The sequence below is a fragment of the Manacus candei genome, unplaced genomic scaffold (genome assembly GCF_025592945.1).
Source record: "Manacus candei isolate 608988 ecotype Guabito, Panama unplaced genomic scaffold, ASM2559294v1 h1tg000065l, whole genome shotgun sequence".
In the NCBI taxonomy this organism is placed as follows: domain Eukaryota; kingdom Metazoa; phylum Chordata; class Aves; order Passeriformes; family Pipridae; genus Manacus; species Manacus candei.
Genome location: NW_026138113.1, coordinates 12,190,174 through 12,214,804, shown reverse-complemented (window position 1 = coordinate 12,214,804; position 24,631 = coordinate 12,190,174). Strand labels below are relative to the sequence as shown.

The following is a 24,631-nucleotide window of genomic DNA, read 5'->3' as shown; positions in this document are numbered from 1 at the left end:
CCTCTGAAAGAAACCATGATGCTTCCCCTCTAGTCGATTCTCTTTCTGAGCTCGCATTTCATGTAGAAAAATTTGCTTGATAGAACTGATCATAATCCATAACACAGTATGAAGGTGTTAGTGTGACATATCAGTGAGACTGGAGGGGTCCTGCCAGCAAAGCCGTGCAACAAAGATGGGCAGTGAGTTACCAGCTCAGTGCAGTCAGCATTTGTCGTGAAGGGTTGGGGGCACGAGAATCACAGTTTCCTTTCAATGCTTGTGTCTTACCTTTATTAAAGGTGTTACAGAACAATAGCCAGAGCATGCCAGTCCACGAGCAAAGAGGGGTTAACAGCAGTAAGAGGACAAAAGAGGATAAACAACTTGATGACAAACAGGTTTCTCTATTTTTTGTTGTTGTTGTTGGACAGTGATGCTGATTTAAGAATGTGAAATTACCCCTCTAGGATACCAAAAATACATTTCTTCCACAAGTGATCCCAACCTTTTGCTTCACAAACTCTGGAAAACTGGTATCAGTCGCTCCAGTTTTCTTCTTTTTTGGATAGCTGTCCACATAGCTTACAGACAACACATGAAAACTTCTACCAAACATCAGTAAACTGTCATTTTCACAGTAGCTTTCGGGAAAAAAAATAAATCTCTATCTTGCTCAAATGCATGAAATGTGTAACCTGAACAACCTACAGCTGTAGATTTGATTGTTTGAACACATTCTAGTTTCCAGCTTACAGCAGAACCAGTCCAAGAGAGAGAAGTTAGTTTACTTGGCTTCAGAGAACCTTACACAGTGAGGGGGGCAAATGTTACTAGGGCTGCACTTTAAGGATAAAGAGTGAAGAAGTTTTACTCATCCATCATACCTTTTATTTTCTAATATCAGTAGGTGATCATCTTTAAGAAACTTGAGGGGCAAGAATTGAGGAATATACCAGCTGCACTTTACAGATTAACAGCCACAAAAATAGAAAGCAACTAGACAATCTCAGGGTTTCACAAAACTAGTTTCCATTTGTAACACTTGACGCAACAAGATTAACTGCAACAAGTGAAGAAGCTACATCTGTAAAGTGCTATTTTTGTTGGAAGTGGCTAAAAAAGCACAACTACAACAGATTTGGGTGTTCCGTGGTGAGATTGGCGATGTCCTCCAAGTATTTCCTTTCAGGCTTTGTGTTTCTTGATGAAGTTGATGAGCCCATTTGTTGAGCTATCATGAGATGTCACTGGAGCATCTGACTCCAGTTCAGGCTCAATTTTCTTGGCAAGTTGTTTTCCAAGCTCAACTCTGCATTTATAAAAGCAGCAGAAGAAAGAAAAACATTAGTGAATTGAAAAGCAGAAGGACATTAGTGCTAACAACTTAGAGTATTTACTATAAGCCATTTACATTAAAAATAGATGCTGGTAAAAGTAATTTCCCAGTGAACACTATGATGCTTTTCCCCTCACAAATTACTGAGAAAGTATTAACTCAGTGCCATTCTTAAACAATTGGAGTTCTCACAGCTGCTTAGCTGAACAAACAGCTCAAATTACAGGATGTCTAAAGAGAAAGTTTTGTTTCTGAAGTTCAGCAGAGTCCTTTCCCCTCAGTATTCACTTGTGTTATGCAGCCTGCCCCAGTGCTCTCTTGCTCCTGTTCACTGCTGACCATGACACTGCTCACCACACCAATTTATGGCACCAAGACAATAAACAGCAGCTGAGTTGCAGGCCTGGAAGCATCCCCAGCACTACAGAGGGCTATCCAGGAGTTACAGCCTCACAGGATAAGAACCTGGGATAGTCCAACTGCTGTAAGAAACTAGGCTGGTCCTACAGTGTCCCCACATTCCATAGTTTTGGATGCCATTCTAGATTTTCAGGTGTGGCAGTATAAGCTGTACTTACTCCTATCCCACTCCTTGTTTCAGAGTTTATAGCAGTACAGCTCATACTAGCCAGTCTTCCCTTCTCAGGTTATACTACAGTATTTTAAGGAACATAGCTCTAAGAACACATGTACAAAGGCTACCCTTCAGCCTTTAAGGAGACAGCTTAGTGTAAACTGATATTCTACACCTGTAGAGCAAGTGTGCTCTTCAAAATAAGCCCTCACAGCACAGGCAGGCTGCACCTGAAAAATCTTACCTTTTCCCCAGTCCCTCTACCTAAGCCTTCACATGGTATGTTGTACAGTTCCTATTACTGCAGATTAAAACCAATCTGATTAGCTCCTGATTAAATCTTCCATTGTGAGGAGTTTGTCCATTCCAATGACAAACTCCTCAAAGATGCTGTTGTGCACATGGAGCTCCACAGCCCTCAGTCACAGATGCAGACCTCTGCCAGGAATGTTCTTGTCTCTCCATATAGGAAAACTCAGAGGTGGTCAGTCTTTGGCTAAACAGATGCTATTCAAACTGCCTACGAAATGTTTCTAGAGGTAAAATAACTCTTTTTCACTTTCTATAAGGGAAAATATTTTTCCTTTCTAATTCTCAGAGCATGTGTTTAGCCTGCTTGACTACCTTCCTCATTTCTGTCCCTTTTCTGCTTCATAGTATTCTTCTAAATCCAACTAAGCACAGGTCCTTAGCTAAAATTGTATCTACAAAGTCACTATGCACGACTGAGTAAGGACACACAGTGACTTATCCCCAGAAAACGTTTTCCCTTAAAACTATCCTATAATAATTTGCTCCAAGTATGACACTTTTTTTATTGTCTTTTCTCTAAGTCAGGATAGATTAAGAAATATCACAGTCAATAAATATGCAAGCAACAGAACAAGGAAACTTACCCCCACTGGTCATAACTGTTAATATCCCAGACAACTCCTTGAACAAATATCTTGTGCTCATACATGGCTGTAAGCAGAAAGAGATTTATCAATAAACTTGATCAGAAAGTCTTAATAAACATTGGCAGATGAGAGACCTATTTACTCACCAATGATGGCTCCCAGAGTGAAGGGGTTGAGTTTTGTAAACATGATGGAATTGGTTGGTCGATTTCCCTCAAAGACCTTTCAAAACAAGAGTTACATTGTCATCTAATATATTGTAAAACTTATTTTTCTCCCAGTCCTCACTGAACTATTTGCATTAGCAGTAAATCCGAAGTCCTGAAAGCTCTGAGGACTACCACCTTCAGCCAGAGAATTGTATCACTTCCATGTGTTATTATTACAAACTCAACAGCCAACTTCTCTCTGAGCAGCACTGCTGGCTGCTGTGGGCTACAAGTAGTAAAACAAGGCAATATCCCAGAGGCAGTGCTGAGATAGCTCACCCCTCCTGAGACGTCCCAAAAGGCTCCAGAACAGGGAGCTTTAGCAAAGTGCTCCTTGTACCTGCTCTGAGTGCCCTGCCGAGGTGCCCCCTGTGCCACCCCAGTGCTGCTGCAGTGCCCCCACAGCAGGAGAGCCCGCGGGCCAGGGTCCAGGTACCTTGTGGGGAAGGAGCTTCTCCAGAGCCTCCCCGCTCAGCCCGGCCGCCTGCAGCTCCTTCCGAGCCTCCTCCGCAGTCTTCCCCTTCATCAGGGCCTCCGTCTGAGCCAGGAAGTTGGCCAGCAGGATCTAGCAGGTGCACACAAACACAGCTCAGGTTCCCATTCCCTCAGCTGGAATAGTGGTACCTGGTGCTCCAAGCCATACCAAGACCCAGTCTGGACTTAAAAGTCTTGTTGTTAACACTGTAGCAGTTTTAGCTGCATGATGCCCAATATTGCTTTTTACTTCAGAGTGCCAGGAGACTTAATTACTGTTTTAAAGGGCATCCAAAGACAACCAGGACAAGCTTTGCAGAATCCTGCCCCTGCCAAAACCAGCAGCAAATCTCCCACCGAGAGCAGAGGAGCCAGGACCTCACCCAGCCCTTTCACCCAGTATAGTCTATGCTTTTATTCCATGCTATGGAAATCCAGGTGCAAAGATTAGTCACAGCTAACCAACTAAGATGCACTTACTCATCTGTAGGCAGGAAAATCCCCACAGCACCTCACGTACCAATCCCTACCAAGGCAGTACAAGTTTCTAGTTTCCTATTCCCTCTCTAATGTTAGCCTGCAAATTCATGTGTGTTTACACCGAAGATAAACTCTTACTGTATCTACAGTCAAATGAAACCTTTACTCCCCTTCCTTTGCAAAGTCATACTCAAACTTCCACTGCACTAGGTGTTACTTGACCAAAAATTACTATTACAAGTGCCATTCCAATTGTGTAACCTGAAATCATGATGAGACTAAAATTTAGTGAGGAAACATGCTTTTTCTGAAGTATGTATTAAGTGGTAGACCTGGACGTGTTTCCACCTATGGAAGTTCAATAAAATCCTTAGTTCAGTGGAAATCCTTAGTTAGACAATACATTAAACTAAAAATTTTACAGGTTAAAAACATCTTTGTAGAAGCCACCACCCCAACCATGCTATTACACTGATGAATTTTTATCCTAGTAGAGTTTAAGACTTGAAAACTTCCTCAGAGATGTGTCACATCACGTCTGACTTTATTACTTCCTACTCGGCAAGAATTACACTCCTTGCAACTCCTACAAAGAATTTTCCCTCCAAATACTTAATTGCTCAACTCTTTCCAGCTTCAGTTGGCCCACAGGACACACCACTGAGCTGCCTCAAGAACTGTGGCTGTAATTTCTTCAAGAACAATCACACCACTGTATTTATTACCTATTACAGATCATATGCAATTATGATTTAGATATTTTCAAATCTATTGTGAATGTTGACAGAGCCCACGTGGAGAGTTTAAAAGGGACATTTAGAAATATTGCACACTGCAATATCAAATAAGCTTCAATGCCTTCAGCCATAAGAAATATGGGTGCCCTGACAAAGAACTTACCTTGTGATGCAAGCCATTCCTGATGGGGTGCTGAGTCTGGACTGGGATCAGAAAATCACAGGGAATCATGCGAGTTCCTGTAAGAAAAGCCAGGTTAATAACCCTGCAACAGGAAAGTCCTAGAAAAATCTTCAATTCTCACCCCATTTACAGAGTTACTGGCAGATTCAGTCACTTCTAAAAGTTCTATAAAAGAGCTTTTTTATTATTAACAGCAGGGGAAAGTAACAACACAGCTCAGTAGTTTCAGCTTTATTTGACCCTCCTTATTGTAGGTAAAACCTGCATCTTGTAGCCTCCAAAAGCCACTAATTAAGAGCCCCACAGCAATGCAAGGCTAGGTTAGGTAAGAGCCAACCTCCAAACCAGTGCTGGCTCTGCAGACTCCTGCAGCTTTGCAGCCCTTCAGAATTTAATTCCAGGATGCAGCACTGCCTGGTGTCAGCTTACCTTGGTGGATGAGCTGGTAAAAAGCATGCTGCCCATTGGTGCCAGGCTCCCCCCACACTATGGGGCCAGTGTTGTAGTCCACACGAGAGCCCTTCTTGGTGATGTACTTGCCATTAGACTCCATGTCACCCTAAAAGAAGGGAAGGCTGGTATCACTCAGTAGCAGAGCAAGTTTCCACACATACTTCAGCTATAATGACCACCGCTTCACTAGAGAAATTTCCCAAGTATCAGGGATACAGTTGCTTAATTTATGGACACCAAGGCAATGGAGGTATGTGGAAAACATCTTTAAAGTAACCGAGCAAATAAGCTGATATCAATCTTGGCATCAGTCTGTTCAGGCCATCGAGTACATGAATTTAAGGGACTGCAGTTTTAACCAGCACATGCAGTCAGGTCCTGGAGCCAGGACAGAGGCTCCTCCCCGTGTTCCTCCGGAGCACTCCCACCTGCTGGAAGTAGGCGGCGAAGCGGTGCATGTACTGGTCGTAGGGCAGCAGGGCGTGGGTCTCGCAGCCGTAGCAGTTGATGTACCACACCCCCAGCATGGCCAACAGAACAGGAGCGTTCTTCTCCAGGGGGGCAGTGTGGAAGTGGTTATCCTGCAGGACACAAGGGAAAACTAACACTTCTGATAAAGCAATTGTCACCCCTCCCAACTCTTGTATTGTTTTGATTGTTGCTTTGATGCAGGGAGAGCTTCTCAAGCACTGTTGTTTTAGGAGCACTGAGAGGACCTAAGGAGCTGAACCTTAGAAACCACCCTGCCCTCAGTTACCTTACTAACAACTCTTAAAGAGGAACAAATCTGGAACAGGGATTCCACACTCACCATCCAGTGGGCTCCTGCAAGCAGATTCTCAAAGTTGTCAAAACCTAACAATGAAAAGAGTCAGTTTGTATTTACTATTACAACTCAAACTTGATTTTTCTTATAGAGACAATTGTAAAAGTTTTGATTCCCTGTATGCAGTGAGACTCCCAACTACTAATCACTGTACTTTTTGTACTTAATTTAAAGGGTACTTTGACTTCTCCTGACATTTGCATTCCCTAAGCCAGGCATTTACTTATGCTTTAAGCCTGGACTTCAGAGCAAGTCCAACTTCATGAAACATAATTCAAAAAACCTTTGCCTAAAATCCCCATTCAGACAGAATGAACAACTAGAAGGAAAACAGAGGCATTTAATACAGAGCCTGCTTTAAGGCTATATAGTTTTCATCAAGTTTGAACATTTAGTCACTTCACAGCCTCAGTGGGACAGATATCCCCCAAGAAAACAGGGCAAGGCTGGTATTTCAAAACAGGGATTTGCATGTCAGTCTGAGGAGAAACAGCTCTAATAAGATTGTCAAAGAAAAAGGCTCCCCCTTTCCCTTCCCTGTTCTCTCAACAATTCACCTGAGTTTTCTTTGTTTTATAATTAGGGTATTTAAACCTCTATTTGCTTTCATTCAGGAATAGTTTAACTAACTTTAGCTTCCTTTCCTGCAAAGACAGAAACCCTGATTCTTTTGTAGGAATTAGGTGAAGTGTTTGGCAATCAAAGCAGCAGCTCTGCCTATGGTCAGAAGGCAGCTGTGGGAGATGAAGGGTCTAAGGAAGAAGTGCAGATAGACCAGCATGTCAGCAGTCAGTACCAAATCTGTCTGACAGCAGCAATGAACAGTTATTGCAGACAAAACAGTCAGTGCCTGACTGGTTTATTTTACTCTTATCATAAGTTTTTCTACACATGACAACTCCTATTCATATAATTCCAAAACCACCAAACCCACTGTTATTCTTTTAACCCCAGTCAAAGGGAATTCTAGCTTTTTTTAGAAAAACAAATGACATTATAGTTTCAGGCTTTAAATATTTGAAAGCAGTGACGAGGGAACAAATGTAATCACCAGGCTCTATAGCCAGGATGAGCAAGTACTGGAACACAAGGAATTAGTGGGAGGAGGAGATAGTTAACAATACTGAACACAGCTCATATGCAGAACTGGAGACACAGGATTTTGGTGTTTAGTGGGTGTATATTCACAGGTACTAAACACCCCACTCCAAGCTCAGGAATGGCAGTTGCAAGGTCTGATTTTCACCACTGACAGGGCTTTACACAAATCAGTCACTTTGGGCTATGCAAGTGACTAAATATGGGTGCTTTCCAAAGCTGCATTTGCAGTACTAAAATACTGACATTTCCATAGCATTACAGACTTTTTTAGCACAACTACTCAGAGTAGGCTGGGTAAATAATATTCACCCCAAACCTGATCCACAATCCACTATTATTAAAGCATTCCACAGTTATATTCCTGAAGCAAACAGACTAATTCCTGGCAGGGTGAGCTCCCAGGAGTACCTACCAATATGCAGGGCAATGGAGAGACCAATGGCAGACCACAGAGAGTAGCGGCCACCAACCCACTGCAAACAAGAGACTGGTTTAGATGGACAAGTGCAAAGCTTTGACATTCAAACTTATTCAAACTATTTCAAAACAGCAGCATGTGTTTAGACATCAGCAAAAATCCATATTCTTTCTGGTTACAGTTAACTACACATTATATGGCACAGTCAAGGGAACCTGCACCTCACGGTAGCCCCCTAAGGTTACCCCTTGGGTATGCATTTTTTGAAAGTCTGAAGTTATCCTACTTGTCCAGTTTATATCATATGTGTTGAGCCAGATCCCTTGATTCTGGTTCACGTCCAAATCCTAAGTTTGCAGTTTGTATTAACTGCTTTCATAATATCCCCCTTCTCTAGGTAAAGCCTGCTTCAGCAAGACTCTGAGCCTAGTTGGGGAAAGGTAACACTTAGGACACTTCCAGACAGCACCTTTAAAACCCACTTTGTCAGGAAAACCAACTTGTTTCTAACTAAGTATAATGACAAGACTAAGGGCAGTATACTCTCAAGATGCATCTGCTACAAAATACCAAAGTAGGCTCCCATTTCTGATGTCTGACCTTTATAGGCCTAGCTTATACACTGCACACACCAACAGTCAAATGTCACAGCTTATAATAACTGCTTGCATGGAGGAATAAGCCAAGACTTGGAGCTCCTGTTACTTCACAGCTGACTGGACAGCCAAGAACACAGAAGGCTCCTCTGCCGACCTCTGACCGCAGGATTTTAATGTCACAGCCAAGAGTTTTGCTTGCCTGACACGTTCCCAATTTGCCTTTCGTTAAAGTTTTCAGGTGTTTCAGTGCACTGAATACAACTACTATAATTTAGGTGCTTTGGCAGTTTCCAGACATCTAGTTGGAATCACTTTACCTGCTTCAGAAAATGCTAACAGTTAACATCTATCACATAACATTGGACATTTACTTACATCCCAAAACTCAAACATGTTCTCTGGGTCAATTCCAAAGTCTTTAACTTTAGGCTAAAACAAAAAAGCCAAAAAAGCATGTAAGAACACCATAAGTAAAACTAACAGTATTAAAAAGCTTTATATGCAGCAAACAAACACAAGTTGGGTACCTATGAAATACATAATTCCACAACTACATCCTCTATTTTAAAAAGTGCATAGCATCCATCACAAAAATCTATCTTCATTTCCAGAGATATCTATCATTATTCACTATTAAAAATCAATGACATACATTCATTTTCTGATGAATATAAGTGGCCATATAGTTCAGAGTTGGACTGACATTCACTTTACAACTAACAGAACCCTAATGGAAGAAATGAATTTCCCATCACAGCACCTGACAGCCTGCCAGTGATGGCACAGTTCTTCCCTAATTGACCTCTCCACTTCATACATTTGCATAGAACACCACATCAGGGTACATCATGTTCATCAGCAGCACTATTCAAACTACCTGTGCCACTTCAGCCTTCCCTTGGAGTTTAGACTAATATTTGTTTACATAACTGCAGTCACACATACTTAAGCAATTACAGGTAACACTCATTAATAACAAGTCATTTCAAGTATAAAAGCTCTTGATTTCAGATTTAAAGCTCTAGCAGAAAAAGCACACATTCATTCTATAATGGAAGTTCAATGTTCTAGAAGTGTTTCAGTTACTTTCAGTAAAGAAAAGGCTTCCTCTCAAGAGGAATGTTAAAATTTGGTATTCAAGTATCTTAAAAGATAGCCTTCCTTACTATATTATCAAGTGAGGCCATCTCAAAGGTACACAGAAAAAATAAACCTGACTGGTTATACTTACAGCATTGGTAGACAAGGCAACGAAATGCTTGGCCACAGCTGAAGGCTTAATAAAGATAAAAATATAGTTAGATCTAAAATACTAATTATTTTAATTTCTGGTTATAAAGCTGATCTGCTATCATTTACACAGAATACTGTTGATTATCACCAGGGTTTTTTGTGTTACAAACTTGCAATCACATAGTTCACATTGACTGTGGGATTTGGCAGCATGCCCAAAGATCCCATTGCCATCAGTCCCTCTGGAGAGCAGCACACCAGTTCCCCCAGAGCAGTTATCAGCTGGACACCACCACCAGCACTTCACAGCACATGGAGCTGGCTGCACAGGCACAACCCTTCCAGCCAGGGTCAAACGATCAACTGGAACTACTGATAAACCTCAAGCTCCAGATTCAGACTTTGGTCTTTCAGTTCTGGTGAACAAAGTTGTCTGCAACAGTAGTGTAATGAGGAATTTCAAAGCCCAGCTTTCAAACTAAGTACAGCTACCCTGACTGAACAGGTTAAAGACTATCTTAATTACCTGAAGAGGCAGTATCTGCTTTTTTCCTTGTAAGAGTTAGAAATAGGAGAGCATGAGCCAAATACAAGGTTTCTATTCATAGCACAGCCATCTGCCACAGAAATGTCAGAGTATCACTCCAACCATAGCTTCATTTCTAGTTTTCAAGGATTTGCCAGGAATTAAAAGGTAATGCCACAGACACTGTATTCCTGGATTTTCATATATCAGTAGTTGTACCACAGTACTGGCCAGCTCCAAGGCAAACACTGCACTCTATTACTTAGCAGGGAGGATTTGGGGGAACAATGCATGACGACCATTTATAATGAAAAACTAGTGAGTTTATCACTTTGATTGGACAAACAGTGTGTCACCAACAAAGCACTGAAGTGATCTAAGTACAGCATCTGCTGAGCTTATGTTTGGGCAGTCACTGGCTCTGCTCCAAAGCACACAGAAGGAGCAGGGAGGAGCCACACAACCCAAAGCTGCTGCATTGTCAGGTGCCCCCAAACAGCCCCACTTACATCTTTAGCAGCTTGCAGGAACCACTCTTTGGCCGTCTCTGCGTTGGTGATGGTCTCTTGGGTGGTGAAAGTCTGCACAGCAAAAACAAGGAGATGAGTAAAACACTTCTTAAAACAAACAACTTCAGGTTGCTAAAGCATCAGATGTTCCAGACAACCAGAGCCAGACATGCTAACACAGCTGCTGCCAGACTGCACAAAAAAGCAAACTCTTTAACCCAGTGAACACCAGTGCTGCTAGATTTACCCACCTAGTTTTAAACTAGCATGTAGCTGGAATTGGAACAACTATTCCCGACTTCCTACCTTCCCACCCCTCTAACTGTTCTGCAAAACTTTGAGACTAAGTTTTCTACTTTAGTCTTTTACTAAAAACAAACTTTTACCACTCAACTAAAAAGGAACTAATTAAGCATCAAAATGGGATAACCCAGTTGGACTGTCCTCTTGTCTTCAATTCCTACTTTTTCATGGAGGAACACTCATTTCTGCTAAGATTCTATCCATAATTTTGTTTTGCTGACTAGAGGAAAACATTTTCCTGCTTCATGAAGTGTGCACAGAAGTTCAGTCATGCAGTTTTGCAAATATCTACAACCATTCTGATTTACTCAGCCATCAAAATTTAGCTTTAAGGGTGAACACTAGATTCAACCTACTCTCATCCATCTCCAGAAATATTTCATTATGAAACACAAGCCTGTTATGGAAAAAAAATGCCATTCATCCTCTTCCAAATGTATCCAATTATCTAACTACAGTCTGGCAAACAGAAACTGAAGTGTTACTCTTTCAATCTGGCAGTTTTCTAAGCCTTTGAACCGTGATCCCTGGACTCAATTATTGCAAGTAACCATTAGTATTACTTTGTGCAGTTTCCTTGTTATTCCATAAGTTGCTGCTCAGCTGCAGCATTGCCAAGATTAGATAATGAGCACCAAGGCCAGCACTGCACTGTTCATTTGCTGCAGATTGTCTTCAACAGCAGAAAGGTTCTACTGTGCTTTACAAATGAAGGCAACCCAAGTTACATAACTCCAGAGTTTGCCTCCATCCCTTCCCTCTGCTCAGACAGAACCATTCCTCAGAGGAAGATGGAACTGCCAGTTATGGTTACAGAGTCAGTTATTAGCAAGGCAAGACTTAAAGGCAGCTATTCAGTCTGTAATCAGAAATAAGGGTCACCTTAAAGAGGTAAAGACAGTCTGCTGGTACTTTCTAAGTAAAGCAGCTTAGTATTTATAGTGCTCAAGGAACTTGCCATTTAAGTGATTTAGGTGAAGGTATTTTGTTACTATCCTAAAACAAAATGGAGAGTCTTAAACTACATGCAATCCACTAATGCAAAAAGTCAGAACACTTAACATACAAGACCTTTAGGAATGAGACAAGATCTGGAATTTCAAAGAAATAACTACATAGGATCCTACACTCCACCCACAGAGAAGCACAAACAAACTGTTGTGAATAAAACTTAAACTTGCATTGATTGAGAAATACAACCCAGACAACCTGAAATTGCTCATGTATCTGGTTTAGGTTAAGTAATTTTCAGCTCTTGATTTATGAATCCCCCAGTATTTCAGTGGCAACATAAGCCTGGACTGCAAGTTTAGAATGAATCCCAACAGGCCCATTTAGAAATAACCCCTGTTAGAAGTCCCTGATCTAGATCTCCCTGTGGACAGACTTCTGTTCTGATTGAATTCTTCACAGGTAGAGCAAGTCACAGCCCAGTGCTTGTATCAGACATACCTTTGATGCAATGATGAAGAGAGTGGTGTCTGGTTTGAGCTCAGCCAGGGTTTTGGCTATATGAGTCCCATCAATGTTGGATACAAACCAGACACGAGGGCCTCCCTTGGAATAGGGTTTCAGGGCTTCAGTTACCATCAGAGGACCCTGGACAGAAGCCACAGTCAGATGTTATTGTCACTGCAGGCACATACCCACACAAAGACGTGCAGGGGCACAGAAGTCAGGAGCTCACCAAGTCAGAGCCACCGATGCCAACGTTGACCACGTCAGTGATTGTCTTCCCAGAGTAGCCCTTCCACTCCCCACTGCGGACTCTCTGTGCAGGAAACAATGCAAGGAGATGTCACACTCACACTAAAGCCAGTGAGTCTAGCCCTGGCAACAGGCTGTGTTTGCAGGCATTGCTGTAGGAAGTCTCCCAAGACAACTTTCAGGCTTCTGGACCTTGAGGCCTCCACTCAGAGCTATCTTCTTGGGCAGACATTTGCTTATGTCTGAGATTACACTTCACTAAGTGCTGCAAGTCTAATACACATTTAAAAACACACTGCAAGATCAAACTCTCCTCCTGGGTGGACTGCTGTAGCATTTAGTGTTGGCAAAGGCAAGAGAAATATAGATAAAAATGAAAAGATCTTGGGAATTACACTATTTGCAACAAAGATTTGAACATGAAGCAGTTCTTTAAGTGTCTTTTATTAGAATTGACTTCACTAACTAAACTGGAAGACACCAATATTAATAAAACCACTGAAATAGAGATTTACTGGCAAATCAAACATTCAAAAAGCTTTTCTACTGCATGTATGCTTTGCAGTAGGATTTATTTCTGGGCTGCACCTTCACAGTACACAGTACAAGTTTCTGCTCTATTCTTGTTCTTTAAGATTCACTGAGAGTTCTAAAACAAAATTACAACCATTAAGTAGCAAACTCTGCACTGAATTTTGCCCATCTATCACCTCTGCATTAAATTCTTTCCAAACACAGAAGTGATCTTTCTAGCATAATAAATCCTTCTAAGTAAACTCCCCAATTCTAAAGCAATTTTTCTACAAAGCACTTAGTTATGCTGAGAGTTGCTCTTCTTCCCTACAGATGTTTAAGCTTTTCAGTTTTCCAAACAGAAAAACCATTTTTAATATACACAGTCCTGTACCCTGTAGATGATGTTGCCACAGTCTTAAAACCCCACCTGCTAAGTCAGTCAACTGAAACAAGCATCTTTGTTAATATTTTCAAGGAAACTGCTTACCACGATTTTTATTTTGCAGAGAAGATACTCCTGCATGGAAAGTGATATTCACAGGCTGTGGTGACTGACACCATCGAGCAATCAAGAGGGTGGCACCAGGGAAAACTCTTGTTTTGCACTACCAAAACCTTAACCAGCTAAAAGCTCTACAGGGGCAGAACCAGTGAATTTCTACAGCCATTCAATCCTCTGGGTATTTGAAGAAACCACCAAATTCAGACCAATTAGTGGCAGTTATTGTGGTTTAGGAACTGCACATAATCCAGGTTCATTTTGCATAGGTTAAAGGTTGGTGACTACCACCTGGGTAAGACCCACAACAGCAACCAAGCAGGTCCAGGTCCTCCAGCCGTGTTTAAAATACATTAAAACTATTCAGGGAGCTTCTACTGCAAATAAAATAGAATCACAAAGGAATTGGACCTAAAAGCAGAAGATCTTTAAGAAACTATGTAAATAGAGTACAATCAAATTGCAACTGAGCTGGGAGCCTCTACCTCTCTCCTGATCTTACACAAATGTTAAGAGGCAGTTTCTACTTGAAGTAGTTGAAAAATTAGCAATAAATAAAGAGACATTTGAATGGCACTTAATGATTTACAAGACTTCCAAAGTAAACACAAGATTACTGCTGAAAGAGCAAGATCTAGAAAGCCCATTAAAGAAAAAATGAGCTGGCAACAGAGAGAGAAGAGTAAATCAATAAAACCAGCTCCAACTCCACTCCTGAGCCAGAACTATTGTAAACCTCAAACGAGGCCAACAACTCATGTGAACCAGTCTACAGTCAGTGCTTCACAACACACCTGTAAGAACCTGGCTGGATATGGAACAAAGATGACAAATAAGCTATGGTGGTACTTCATACCTGGCAGAAGTGTTTCATCTTGTCCAACACTTTGTTTACTTCTGGAACAACATCCTTCCCATCCACAAGTATTGCTCTGTTGGAGCGATTCCTCAGAGCAATGTGAAGCACAGCTCGGTTCTGAAACAAGGGAAAACAAGATGAAGCTGCTTCCAAGTTCTACCCAGAGGCCTCAGCTGCCTCATCCAGAGGGCAGTATGATCTCCAAGACTTCAAAATCCTTTAGATTAACCGGGATTAGCAGGGCAGTGTTTTCAGTGTGTGTACATACACACATCACCAGCTACCTGAATCACCCTCTCACTTCACACAGTCAGTGCACAGGGCTCACAACAGCACAGAATATGCAAAGCAATAGTTTACTTGGAAAAAACAAAACCTCAAAATCCCCTAAAAGCATTTAGAAATGGAGGTTCAGAATTCAGCAATAGTCAGTACTCAGTGATCTTTATCTTGGCACGCTTAAGATGGACAAGAATGAAATTGCTTCTTAATGATGACAATACTAAAAAATCTATTATAACAAGCAGCCAAAGTTATTCTCTCTGGCACTTTCTCAATTATCCTGAGTAATCCATTTCACATAGGAAAGGACAAATAATTTAAACATTTGACAAAGAAGGATACAATAGCCACACTGATCTATCCACTGCCCACAAGTAAATGTTGCCTGAATATTTGCACACCAGATAAGTAGGTGGTAGTTGTGTTATGAGAAAAAAACCCTTAGCATGCACTGTATTATGTTAATTCTCCACAGTTGCACACAAGTCAAAGCACTGAAACCAGGCCTGTGGTTTGCCTGTTGAAGAGCTTAACAGCTTTAATCCAGAATGAAGGAGTTAGTCAATACTAATGGACAAATTAAAAAATTAGGCTGCTCTACCTCATTGTTCCTCACTACAATGAGAGGCATTGTAAGACAAAGACAACACAGACAATATGAACTGCCAAGTTATGATTTAAATACCAAATGCTAACTCAAAAATCATTGAGTTTGTGGTTATTGACTTGCAATACAAAAAGCCTCTTTCACTTGCTAATTAAAGTGCACCCACTTAAATTTGGGGTGAACAGAGGCAATTTTTTTGCAGCACTCAGCCATGCAACAGTATTTGGTAAATACTGCTCACTACCAGGCTTGAAGGATGCTTTGTCTTCACTCAGAGGAGTCAGATTTGACCTGATATCTACTGCTAAGCAGAGTGTTTCCCAAATATCATGCAGGCTGTGAAGACTGTCCCCATGAGGAGTGGTCAGATGAGTGACCTTGTAAAGCACTTCCTTTGTGCCATATCAAGCTGCAAGTTTTAACTCATCTGGGACAAACACCTGGCAATGCCACACTTGGGTGCACTATAAAGAACTTCCTCATCAGCACACACCATACAGCCAATGCCTGCAGCACCAAACACAGACAAGTCTGAAATACTTAAGACAAAAATCTAAAAAATGTTCTAAATCAGATCAAGAGTAGTGGACAAGTCAGTTCTTGCCATTAAGCAGCTCCCTTATATCTTATTGCTTTTGGTTTGGTCCCACTGTTTGACAGATGCTGTTTAGTGTCTCACCACAATTTCACATTGTCCATAATCCTATTACAGAGCCAAACCAGCTTGATTGGATTTTCTATATAAACAGAAAAAAATTCAAACATAAGTCAACTTCTGACTTGGAAAGAAACACCCTGATAAGGAAACAGAAGTTACTAGACTCATTATGCAGGAAGTTGATACATTAAGTGCTATCAAGACAGCAGCAGAATGGGGAGGCAGCAGCAGAAACCAAATGCAACAGTTTACTACTGTGTTTAAGTGCTTTCTGGGAAAATCATATCCTTCTGAGCAGATTTCAGCTGCTCTCACATAGCCAATGACAAGAACTCCACAATGTACAGTCAGAGCTGGGCTAACCCTGTCATAATTTGTGTTACACGAGGCTGGCAAAGGGCAATATCTGAGAAAACCCTCCTGAGAGATTTAACATTTCTCACCCTCTTTCCCTACTTCCTTTTCCCACTTTTTTCATTAGTTACACCTGTAAATTGAAGGCATTAATACAGAAGGAAGAGGAACCATTTCTCCCGTGAAACTTTATCTGTTTCTGTGTCTTTTAACAAACATGAATCATTTACTAACAATACAATGTCCAACTGCTGAGTTACTTTAAGCAAACAGCTTGTGCAACAGCTAAAGCAGTTAATAGCCAAGTCAAAGGAAATACTGATTTCTGTGAGTTTGCCTCAAACATACTAAATAGCCTTTAATTTTTTAAGGTAGATTAATAAAACCCACCATACTGTTGAGTTTCTAGTTTTCATCCTATTTTTTATATTAGAAAAAAAGTACAGTTGGCTTTCTGTATGTTTCAGTGAAGATTTAACCACAACTACAACCTTCAGGCCTCCAAAAAGAGGAAGGTACTCATCCTCTTACTGAAACACAATGGCTAAATTTCCCAAGATTGTTTATAGTCTTGACTGCTAAATGTACCCAAAGCCAAGCAGCACCACAGCCCAAAGCAGAGTCTTACACAATCCTCACCCACACCCTGTAGGCCCCTCACTGAGCTTTATGAACACTGACATTAGGCAAAAGCACGTAAGGGATACCTGGAATGCAATACTCTGCTCCATGCCCTTTGCAAGATCTAACTCATCTTCCTCTCTACAAAAGAGGGAAGAGAAGAAAAAAAATACCACCAAAATCTCTAAAAATTTAAGGTATGTATTGAAGGACTGAGCAGCATTATTCACACACATTTTCTTCTGTTTTTTAGTAAGAGCTGTAAAAATTTCTCCCGTAAGTAGTGCAGCAAACATTACAGCCACTCAGCATTTCGAAGGAGCAGTTAAAGTAAGTTTTTTCAAGACTCTGCTCACACAGATGCATGAACATCCATAATTCACAGGCACAACTAGAGGGGAAAGACCCCGGACAGAAATAGCTTTACCTCAGTGAAGTTGATCTTCTCCCCGCTGAACATGCGCTCCCTGGCACCTTCCACACCCCTTGACTTGGCCTGGGAAATGCAGGTACAGATTCCTCTTAAAAACAGCAGGAAGTCAACATGCACTACTAGTCCTGCTACATCAAAGACTATGAACATTTAACACAAGACTAAAACAAAAAGTACATTAGATTAAAAGACCCACTAGAATCTAGATAAAAGAACTGATTCTCCCATTTTAAAGCAAGTATTTTTATGCTGTTTGTCTCCTCAAGAGGTTACAGAGTAACATGTGCTGAAAGACCAAGATGCAATGAATTCATATTAATTTCTCAGTTTCATGTTGTCACGCTGCCACAGGATTCATTAATGATTCTTTGCACCAGCTTAGAGTTTATTTTTTTTAAACTGAAGGGCAGCAACAGTAATTTTGCTATGGCTACTTTGCTAATTCTTCCCTTTTTAAAAATCTGAGTCCTATATATTTAAGCCTTTGGCTGAATCAACACTTAAAGAAGGAAGGGTTGTAAATGTGGACACCCTGCTAAATTGAAATTAGTGATACAAACTTCTTTCTTAAAATAGATCCAACTGCAAATGAATCTCAAAAGTAAGACTGCATGACATATGAAATATTGTTTCAATGGCATGTATAGAAGCCATGGCCTTCTCTTGCAATTTTATAGGAATCTCTTCTTTTACTGCAGATCTCAATAACAGAGCTATATGCCAGCTGGAATTTATACTGACAAACATCTGTTCAGAGAGCACAAGGAACAGCTCTGCACATTGAAAAATGGCCTTGTAACTTGGGGCTAGGTGACAATGCAAGAATCTGAACAGCACCAAGATTTGTACACAGATGCCTTTTAACTCCCACGGTCTCTCAGAGCCAGAGCTAATGAACATAAGCAATGCAAGAACAGTGAGCTGCAGGCAGAACTTCAATTTTCTAAAAAGCTATTTGGTTTATTAATGCAACATTTAAATAGTTACCAGTTCCATCAGCATTTTCATCACATCTTCTGTAACGAGGTTCTTGGAGTAATCCAGTAAGATATCCCCATGGTCAGTGTTCAGAGTCAAGCTGTCAAAACCAACAGGCTGTTTAATTGCACCTTCCTGAACAGGGCTCCTCTACATATTACACAACAACGGGAACCCTAATTACACTGAGTAAGTAAAGATGATGTAAGTGACCAATCTGCCCAACAAGTTTCAAAAAATGACTTACCAGTGTGTTCTTTTTATTGAAGACCATGTTTTTCAACACGCTGAATTAGTGTCCACTTTCTGCTTGTGAAAATCCACATACAATGAAGTCTATTTGATGTGTAGTTGGACAATCACATTCTGTTCTCACTGAGCCACCAGCATTCTCCAGCAATAATTAGCTTTTTCCTAATGTATCATCAGTAAGGAGCTTATCACTATCTTCTGCTGCTGAAAAATTAACCTGCCTTCCTACACATCCTTTTAAAAATACAGTCAGTCATTCTTTCATACAGACTTGAGACAGCCTAATTTAAAAATCTATACAACTTAATGTGCAGAAACATTCTGTCTACTATGCAGAATTAAACCCCATTTGCACATGGTTTAGTCTCACAGTCCTCACTGACCCAGTGGAAGTCTCCAAATTACTCAATCATCTGCAAGATACAGCCTAAAAGTTTAGAATACAAGCACATATATATATATAAATATATATCTCATATCTGAAATGAAACACAGAACTGGCAGTCCAGTAGAAACCAAGTGAGCCTGTCTGTATTTGTATCCTTGTGTCTGTGTGAGTTCTACAGTTCCTCTAGTCCTTTACAACACTGGGTTTTTACCCATTTCTGCTTTGCCCTATTTTCCAACCAAATTTATTCTAACTGAGGAACTGAGTTCAGTCACTAACTCAGCCTTCTATAAAAGCACATCTTGCTCTCCCTGTTGCTCACACACTCCCCACAGGAGATTGCAGCCATCTCGAGTCTCAGTGTTTCTGCCTTGTTCATTGTCTCCCCTGCTTTTTCTTTCTCAATACCTGAGCACAGAAACATGCACTGTTATTTTAGTCACCACTAAAGAGCCTTCCCAGGGACAAGCCATGGCACAGTTGTTATTCCAAGCATACATAACGTGACACAGCAGGCAAGACTCTGCAGAGGAAGGATGGAGCTGAACTGAGTTACAGGAATTACAGCAAGGCCTAAACATTTTGGTGGTTTCATTAACTTCAGAAAAAGTACAGTAACATCTTTCTTGGTCTTCAAATACAGGAGGCACTAACTAAGGGAAGAAAGGTCTCTTCAAGCACAGTCTTAGAGCCGTGTTTCTTTTATAAGCAAGAACACAGGCAAGCAGGGAAAACCAGTATCAGTGCTGTTAATCACCTTCTCTTCAGTGGGTTGCAAACAGTAATCCTGAAATCCAGACCATCCAGCACAAGGATACCTGGAATATGGCTGGCTAAGGGAAGGACTGTGACTTCTCACTTGCCAAAACTGCCATTCATTGATACAGTACAGAGGAAAAATAAGAACGAGTCTTCAAAATCTGATGCAATTTATTTACAGACTCATCTCAGACTTGAACACATTTCACTAATGATACAGCAAAGCCATTAGTATAATAACATTTCTTCTGTTTAGAGAAGTAGAACTCCTAAAATTCTCCTTCTATATTAAACTGTAGATGATAGTCTCTCCCACTGTTCTACTCCCCAAAGAAAAGATCAAGATTTCACATTTGTTTACCTGACATATCTTACATCTACAATTCATTATTTTACTTGTATGAATTAAAAAAAAACACCTCAATCTCACTAGACCTAGAAGGCAAAATATCCCATGAAGTTGTGGCTGGATTCAAGTCACTGCTCGTTTGAAGCAGCTGCAGAAAGGTGCCACCCAAGACATTTCCTGCAAAAACAAAGCAACGGCCACCAGACTGAGCTTCCCACACACCAGGTGGAACACACAGCCCCCAGTGTAATCCCCTGCTAAGCCCTTACACCAAGGGATCCACCCTTTATGTGGAGCAGCTCAGCCGTGTTCTCTGCCCAACTGTGCCCTCTGCACTGCAGCAGCTCAGGGCAGTGCTGCCCAGGGGGACACGAGCCCTGGCACGTAAGCCACGGCCACCCTGCAGTGCTGCAGCCCCCCCACAGCACCTCGGGGATTTTATCTCCCACCACGTTTTCCATTTAGACTGGAGGCTCCTTCTGGTCCTTCATAATGGACAAGCCAACCAGCAGGAGTGCAATTCCAATGTAATTCCTTTATACCTTGCAATAGTTATTTGCATCAGCACTACCTTAATCAGCACCCAGGTCTCTATTACCTGCTGAGTTTTATGATGGCTGCATCATATCACTTCTAACCCCTTCAAAACTAGTAGTTTCCAGTGAACAACCCATGTTGTTAAGACCCCCTGTTCCTACCAGACCATACCTTACCACCTTGGGTAGCAAAGAAAGCCAAAGATGTATCTTACAGGTGTGACTACACTCCTAATCAGGAAAATAGGATAGACGAGTTGTGAGGTAGAAAAAAGGACAAAAGGATCTTCTATCTAAATTCTGCAGGACGCTATCAGTGAGTGTAGGGTTCTTACAATAACATTAAATAGATACCTATGCTCAAAGATACAATATTCAGATTAAAAGTTATTCACACTGGTCTGAAATTCCTCCAGAACCAGTATCAGGAAGCCCTTTCACACGGGTATAAGTTTCTCTTTTCCTCCTAAAGGAAGAGAGACAGTCAGTGATTTTATGATAATACCTACAGAGCTAACAGATATATTCATAAAGCTTAACTGCACATGAGGAGAGAGGTGCAAACTGCAGAGGATCAAAACCTCCAGGCTACTTGGGTTTTGAGGAGATGTTAACTACCCTCATCCTGCTAGGCTGGCTCAGAGTGGCCATCAGTACACAAGCAAACCTGTCCAACACAGGCCATCAGCTCTGCAACTGTACTTTGCTATAAGAAAGTTCTCCTAGTCTAGAACACGGAGGTTTATCAGGAAACAGGACTGAAATAATTACAAGAAAGGATTACAAGAGATGACATAAACCTTTAACACTTGAACTGTTTCCTCTACTTACGGGAAGTACAAAAGGACATGGGTTTGGGGAGCTATTTGAAATAGATAACTCTGGTAAAGAACATTTCACCAAGAAAACCCTGGAGAAAAGGAAAAACTGAAACCAGAACTAGCTCTATTAGTGAAGAGTTGGTAGATTTGTATAAGATAATACTGACAAATTTCTTCAACAACATGTTAGAAGAGCCAGGTGAAGCCAATACTCCAAAAATTTAGCATACCTTTTCCATCAATGCAAAGGACATCTTAGCTCTTGTATATTCCTTTTCCATCAATGCAAAGGACATCTTAGCTCTTGTATATTCCTTTTCCATCAATGCAAAGGACATCTTAGCTCTTGTATATTGGTATGCAGGACTTCACATGCACTGTTTAATTACAATTTAAGAACTTTCTAAGGAGACCAAAAGGGGGAAAAAAAATCACTTCACTTAGGACACTAATGAAAAGCCTGATGCGTGCAACAAGTCTTAGCGCAGCACTTAAGAACGGCGGGTCATTTTATCACCCAGGCTCACTTTAAAATTCAAGTCTGGGATGCACCTACACAGCATTACACTTCATGTGGCTGCCCTGGTGGCACAGCGTGACCGCACACGTGCCCGCTCAGCACGGCCCCGGCGCACACGGCGAGCGCCACTCCACACGATGAAGGCGCTGAACGTTACCACGATGCTCCCACTTGTTACTCCCTCCTCCATCGCCGCCCAGCGCTCCTCTGTACGGAGGATGGCGGAGGGCTGACCCGCAGCCCGGGCAGGGTGGCGGCCGTGTCGCGGAGGTGCCGTGACGAAGCGGCGCGGGCGGAGTGCGGCTGTGCGAGCGGCGGGCGCTGTGCTGCCCGGCACGTACCGCCCGCAAGGATGAGTCAAGGGCAGGCGGCGCGGCCGCCCCTCGGGGCTGCGGGAACACCCCCCGCCCACCGGCCCGGACCGCACCGCCATCGGCCGCCCGGGCCCCGCTCCGGGCACAGCAGGCGGGGCCGCGGCACCGGCCCCCGGGCCCCACCGCCCGCCCGGGCGGAGCGGGGCCGGAGAACGCGCCGCTCCCACCCCGGCGGGGCCCGAACCCGCGGCACAGCCCGGCGGGGGGCGAGGGCGGGCAGGGACCGGCCCTTCCCCGGCCCCGACCGGCCCTTCCCCGGCCCCGACCGGCCCTTCCCCGGCCCCGACCGGCCCTTCCCCGGCCCCGACCGGCCCTTCCCCGGCCCCGGGCCTCGCATGCGGCACCGCCCGGGCCTCACCTGAATTTCTGGAAGCGATCCTTATCGGCCTCGAAGAGCTGCCGCAGGACCAGCTTGGAGGCGTTCGCCTTGTACCACTCCAGCAGCTTCTTGAACTGGGGGTCTGCGGACAGCGCCATGTCGGCGGGATGGGCCGGGCAGGGCTGGCCAAGCACAGGGAGCGGAGCTGCCGCCGCCGCTTCCGCTCTTATAGCGGCTGATCGGCCTCCTGCGGCCGCCCCGCCCGGTCCCGCCCGGCCCGGCCCCCTCACTCCCTCCCTCCCTCCGCGGGGGGATCCCCTCGGCCGCCAGACGGGAGGGAGGAGCGACCGCGGGGCCGGGAGAGGGCGAGGCGGCGGGAGCTGGAGCTGGAGCCGGAGCCGGAGCTGGAGCTGGAGCTGGAGCCGGAGCCGCCCGCCTGCCCCGGCCCCCTCAGCGTTCGCAGCGGCCCCGGGGCTGCGGAGCCCTCAGGGTTGTACCCCCGGTGTGGGGGAACGCGGTGTCCCCGTCGCGGCGCAGGGGCCGCGGTCTGTGCCGGGCCCTGCTCGTGCGGGGCTCGGTTACAAACGCTGCCCCTCCCGCTATCGCTACCCCGGGGCGGACACGGCCGGGCCTGCGGGGCAGCGCTCAGGGGCGGCCCCAGCACCCGCCTCGGGAGGGGCCGCCGGGCACCCGCTGCACCTCCAGGGCAGGGGGGCCGCCCTGGGTGCCCTCATCCCTTCGTCCCCGACCATCTCCCTGGGTGCCCTCATCCATTCCTGCTGTCCTGTGTGCCCCATCCCTCCCCATCTCCCAGGGTGCCCTCATCCATTCCTGCTGTCCTGTGTGCCCCATCCCTGCCCCCCTCACCCTGCCAAGCCCTGGGCAGGCCGGCACAGGCAGGGCAGCAGCTGTGCCATCCTTCGGGGGCACAGAGCTGTTTGGGCATAAAGCAGACTGTTGTTCAAACATGAGTGTGGAAAGGAGCATGTCAAATTCCAGAGACTGCGCTCGGCAGCTTAGGGGAGCAAATCCCAGTGAAGTCATGTTTTAAGCACCTAAACCCCTTTATGGATCTGGGCCTGAACCAGAGTCACAGAGTGTGAACTTGACTCAGATCACAGAAATCAAAGCTCCACTCTTAAGCTGCAGAATCAGCATCTTGTTCCTTGTGCAAAACAGAAAGCATTTCATAATTGATCCTTAACAAAGGCCTTTCCACACCTCACTCGTTTCTATGGTTTGCCTTTTCAGACTTAAAATAACTGTGTAATAGGCCAAAGCCTTTTTCTTCAACAAAGTAAGTCCTAATCACTTGATACGTTTTCCTTTTTTTTACATTTTTGGAGGCCACTCTCAGCCAGGCCGGTCATAGGTTTGGGCAATTTCTAGAACAGAAAGCCCCTTCTCTCATGCCACCCAAATCTACCTGGTCATTCCTCACTGGATGTGGTTCCCTGCACACCTTCAGGGAAGGCAGGAAAATGAAATGACAAGTAAAAATGGAGCTATGGAGTTGGTTCCATATAGGAGCACACAAGTGCCCAGTAAGCCTTTATGAAAAAGTTTGGGTCATTGTGCACACTGACATGTCAGCTTTACACATTTTCCTTCCTTTTCAAGGCCTTTAGGATCAAACCCTCAATAATCCTAGATTTGTGTTCATAGTCAGGACCTGTAACCCAGGATGTGAAGTTCTTTGGCTTAAAAATTATCTCCTGTTAGAGAGAACAAATATCCTTTTTTAAAATGTTAACCTTGCTGACAGCATTTCATAGTCAGCCATGAAATGCTCCTGACTCACCTGATTTTTCTCAAATCAGGGGAAATGGATTTCATTAAAATCTTACCACATCCCTACCAAAACCAGGGATCCCTTCCCCACATTTTTCCCTGAGTTTCTCTGCTGTCATTAGCAGTAATCACCGTTCTCAGAGCACCTTCACCTCTTCCCACTGC

At 43.4% G+C, this 24,631-nt stretch overlaps 1 protein-coding gene across 1 annotated transcript; it reads right to left on the bottom strand.

Annotated features, from left to right (window-relative positions):
• Positions 1-245: 245 nt before the first annotated feature.
• Positions 246-22,955, bottom strand: GPI (glucose-6-phosphate isomerase). The gene is made up of 18 exons (XM_051805818.1): positions 22,715-22,955; positions 18,367-18,457; positions 17,374-17,442; positions 14,422-14,541; positions 12,531-12,614; positions 12,296-12,442; positions 10,541-10,612; positions 9,504-9,548; positions 8,648-8,701; positions 7,668-7,728; positions 6,140-6,183; positions 5,757-5,909; positions 5,305-5,434; positions 4,855-4,931; positions 3,437-3,565; positions 2,938-3,013; positions 2,789-2,855; positions 246-1,291 (listed from the first exon to the last, which is right to left on the bottom strand). Exons 1-18 carry the CDS (start codon positions 22,831-22,833, stop codon positions 1,168-1,170), a joined length of 1,662 nt encoding a protein of 553 aa, XP_051661778.1. The 5' UTR covers positions 22,834-22,955; the 3' UTR covers positions 246-1,167.
• Between the last annotated feature and the right edge of the window lie 1,676 nt (positions 22,956-24,631).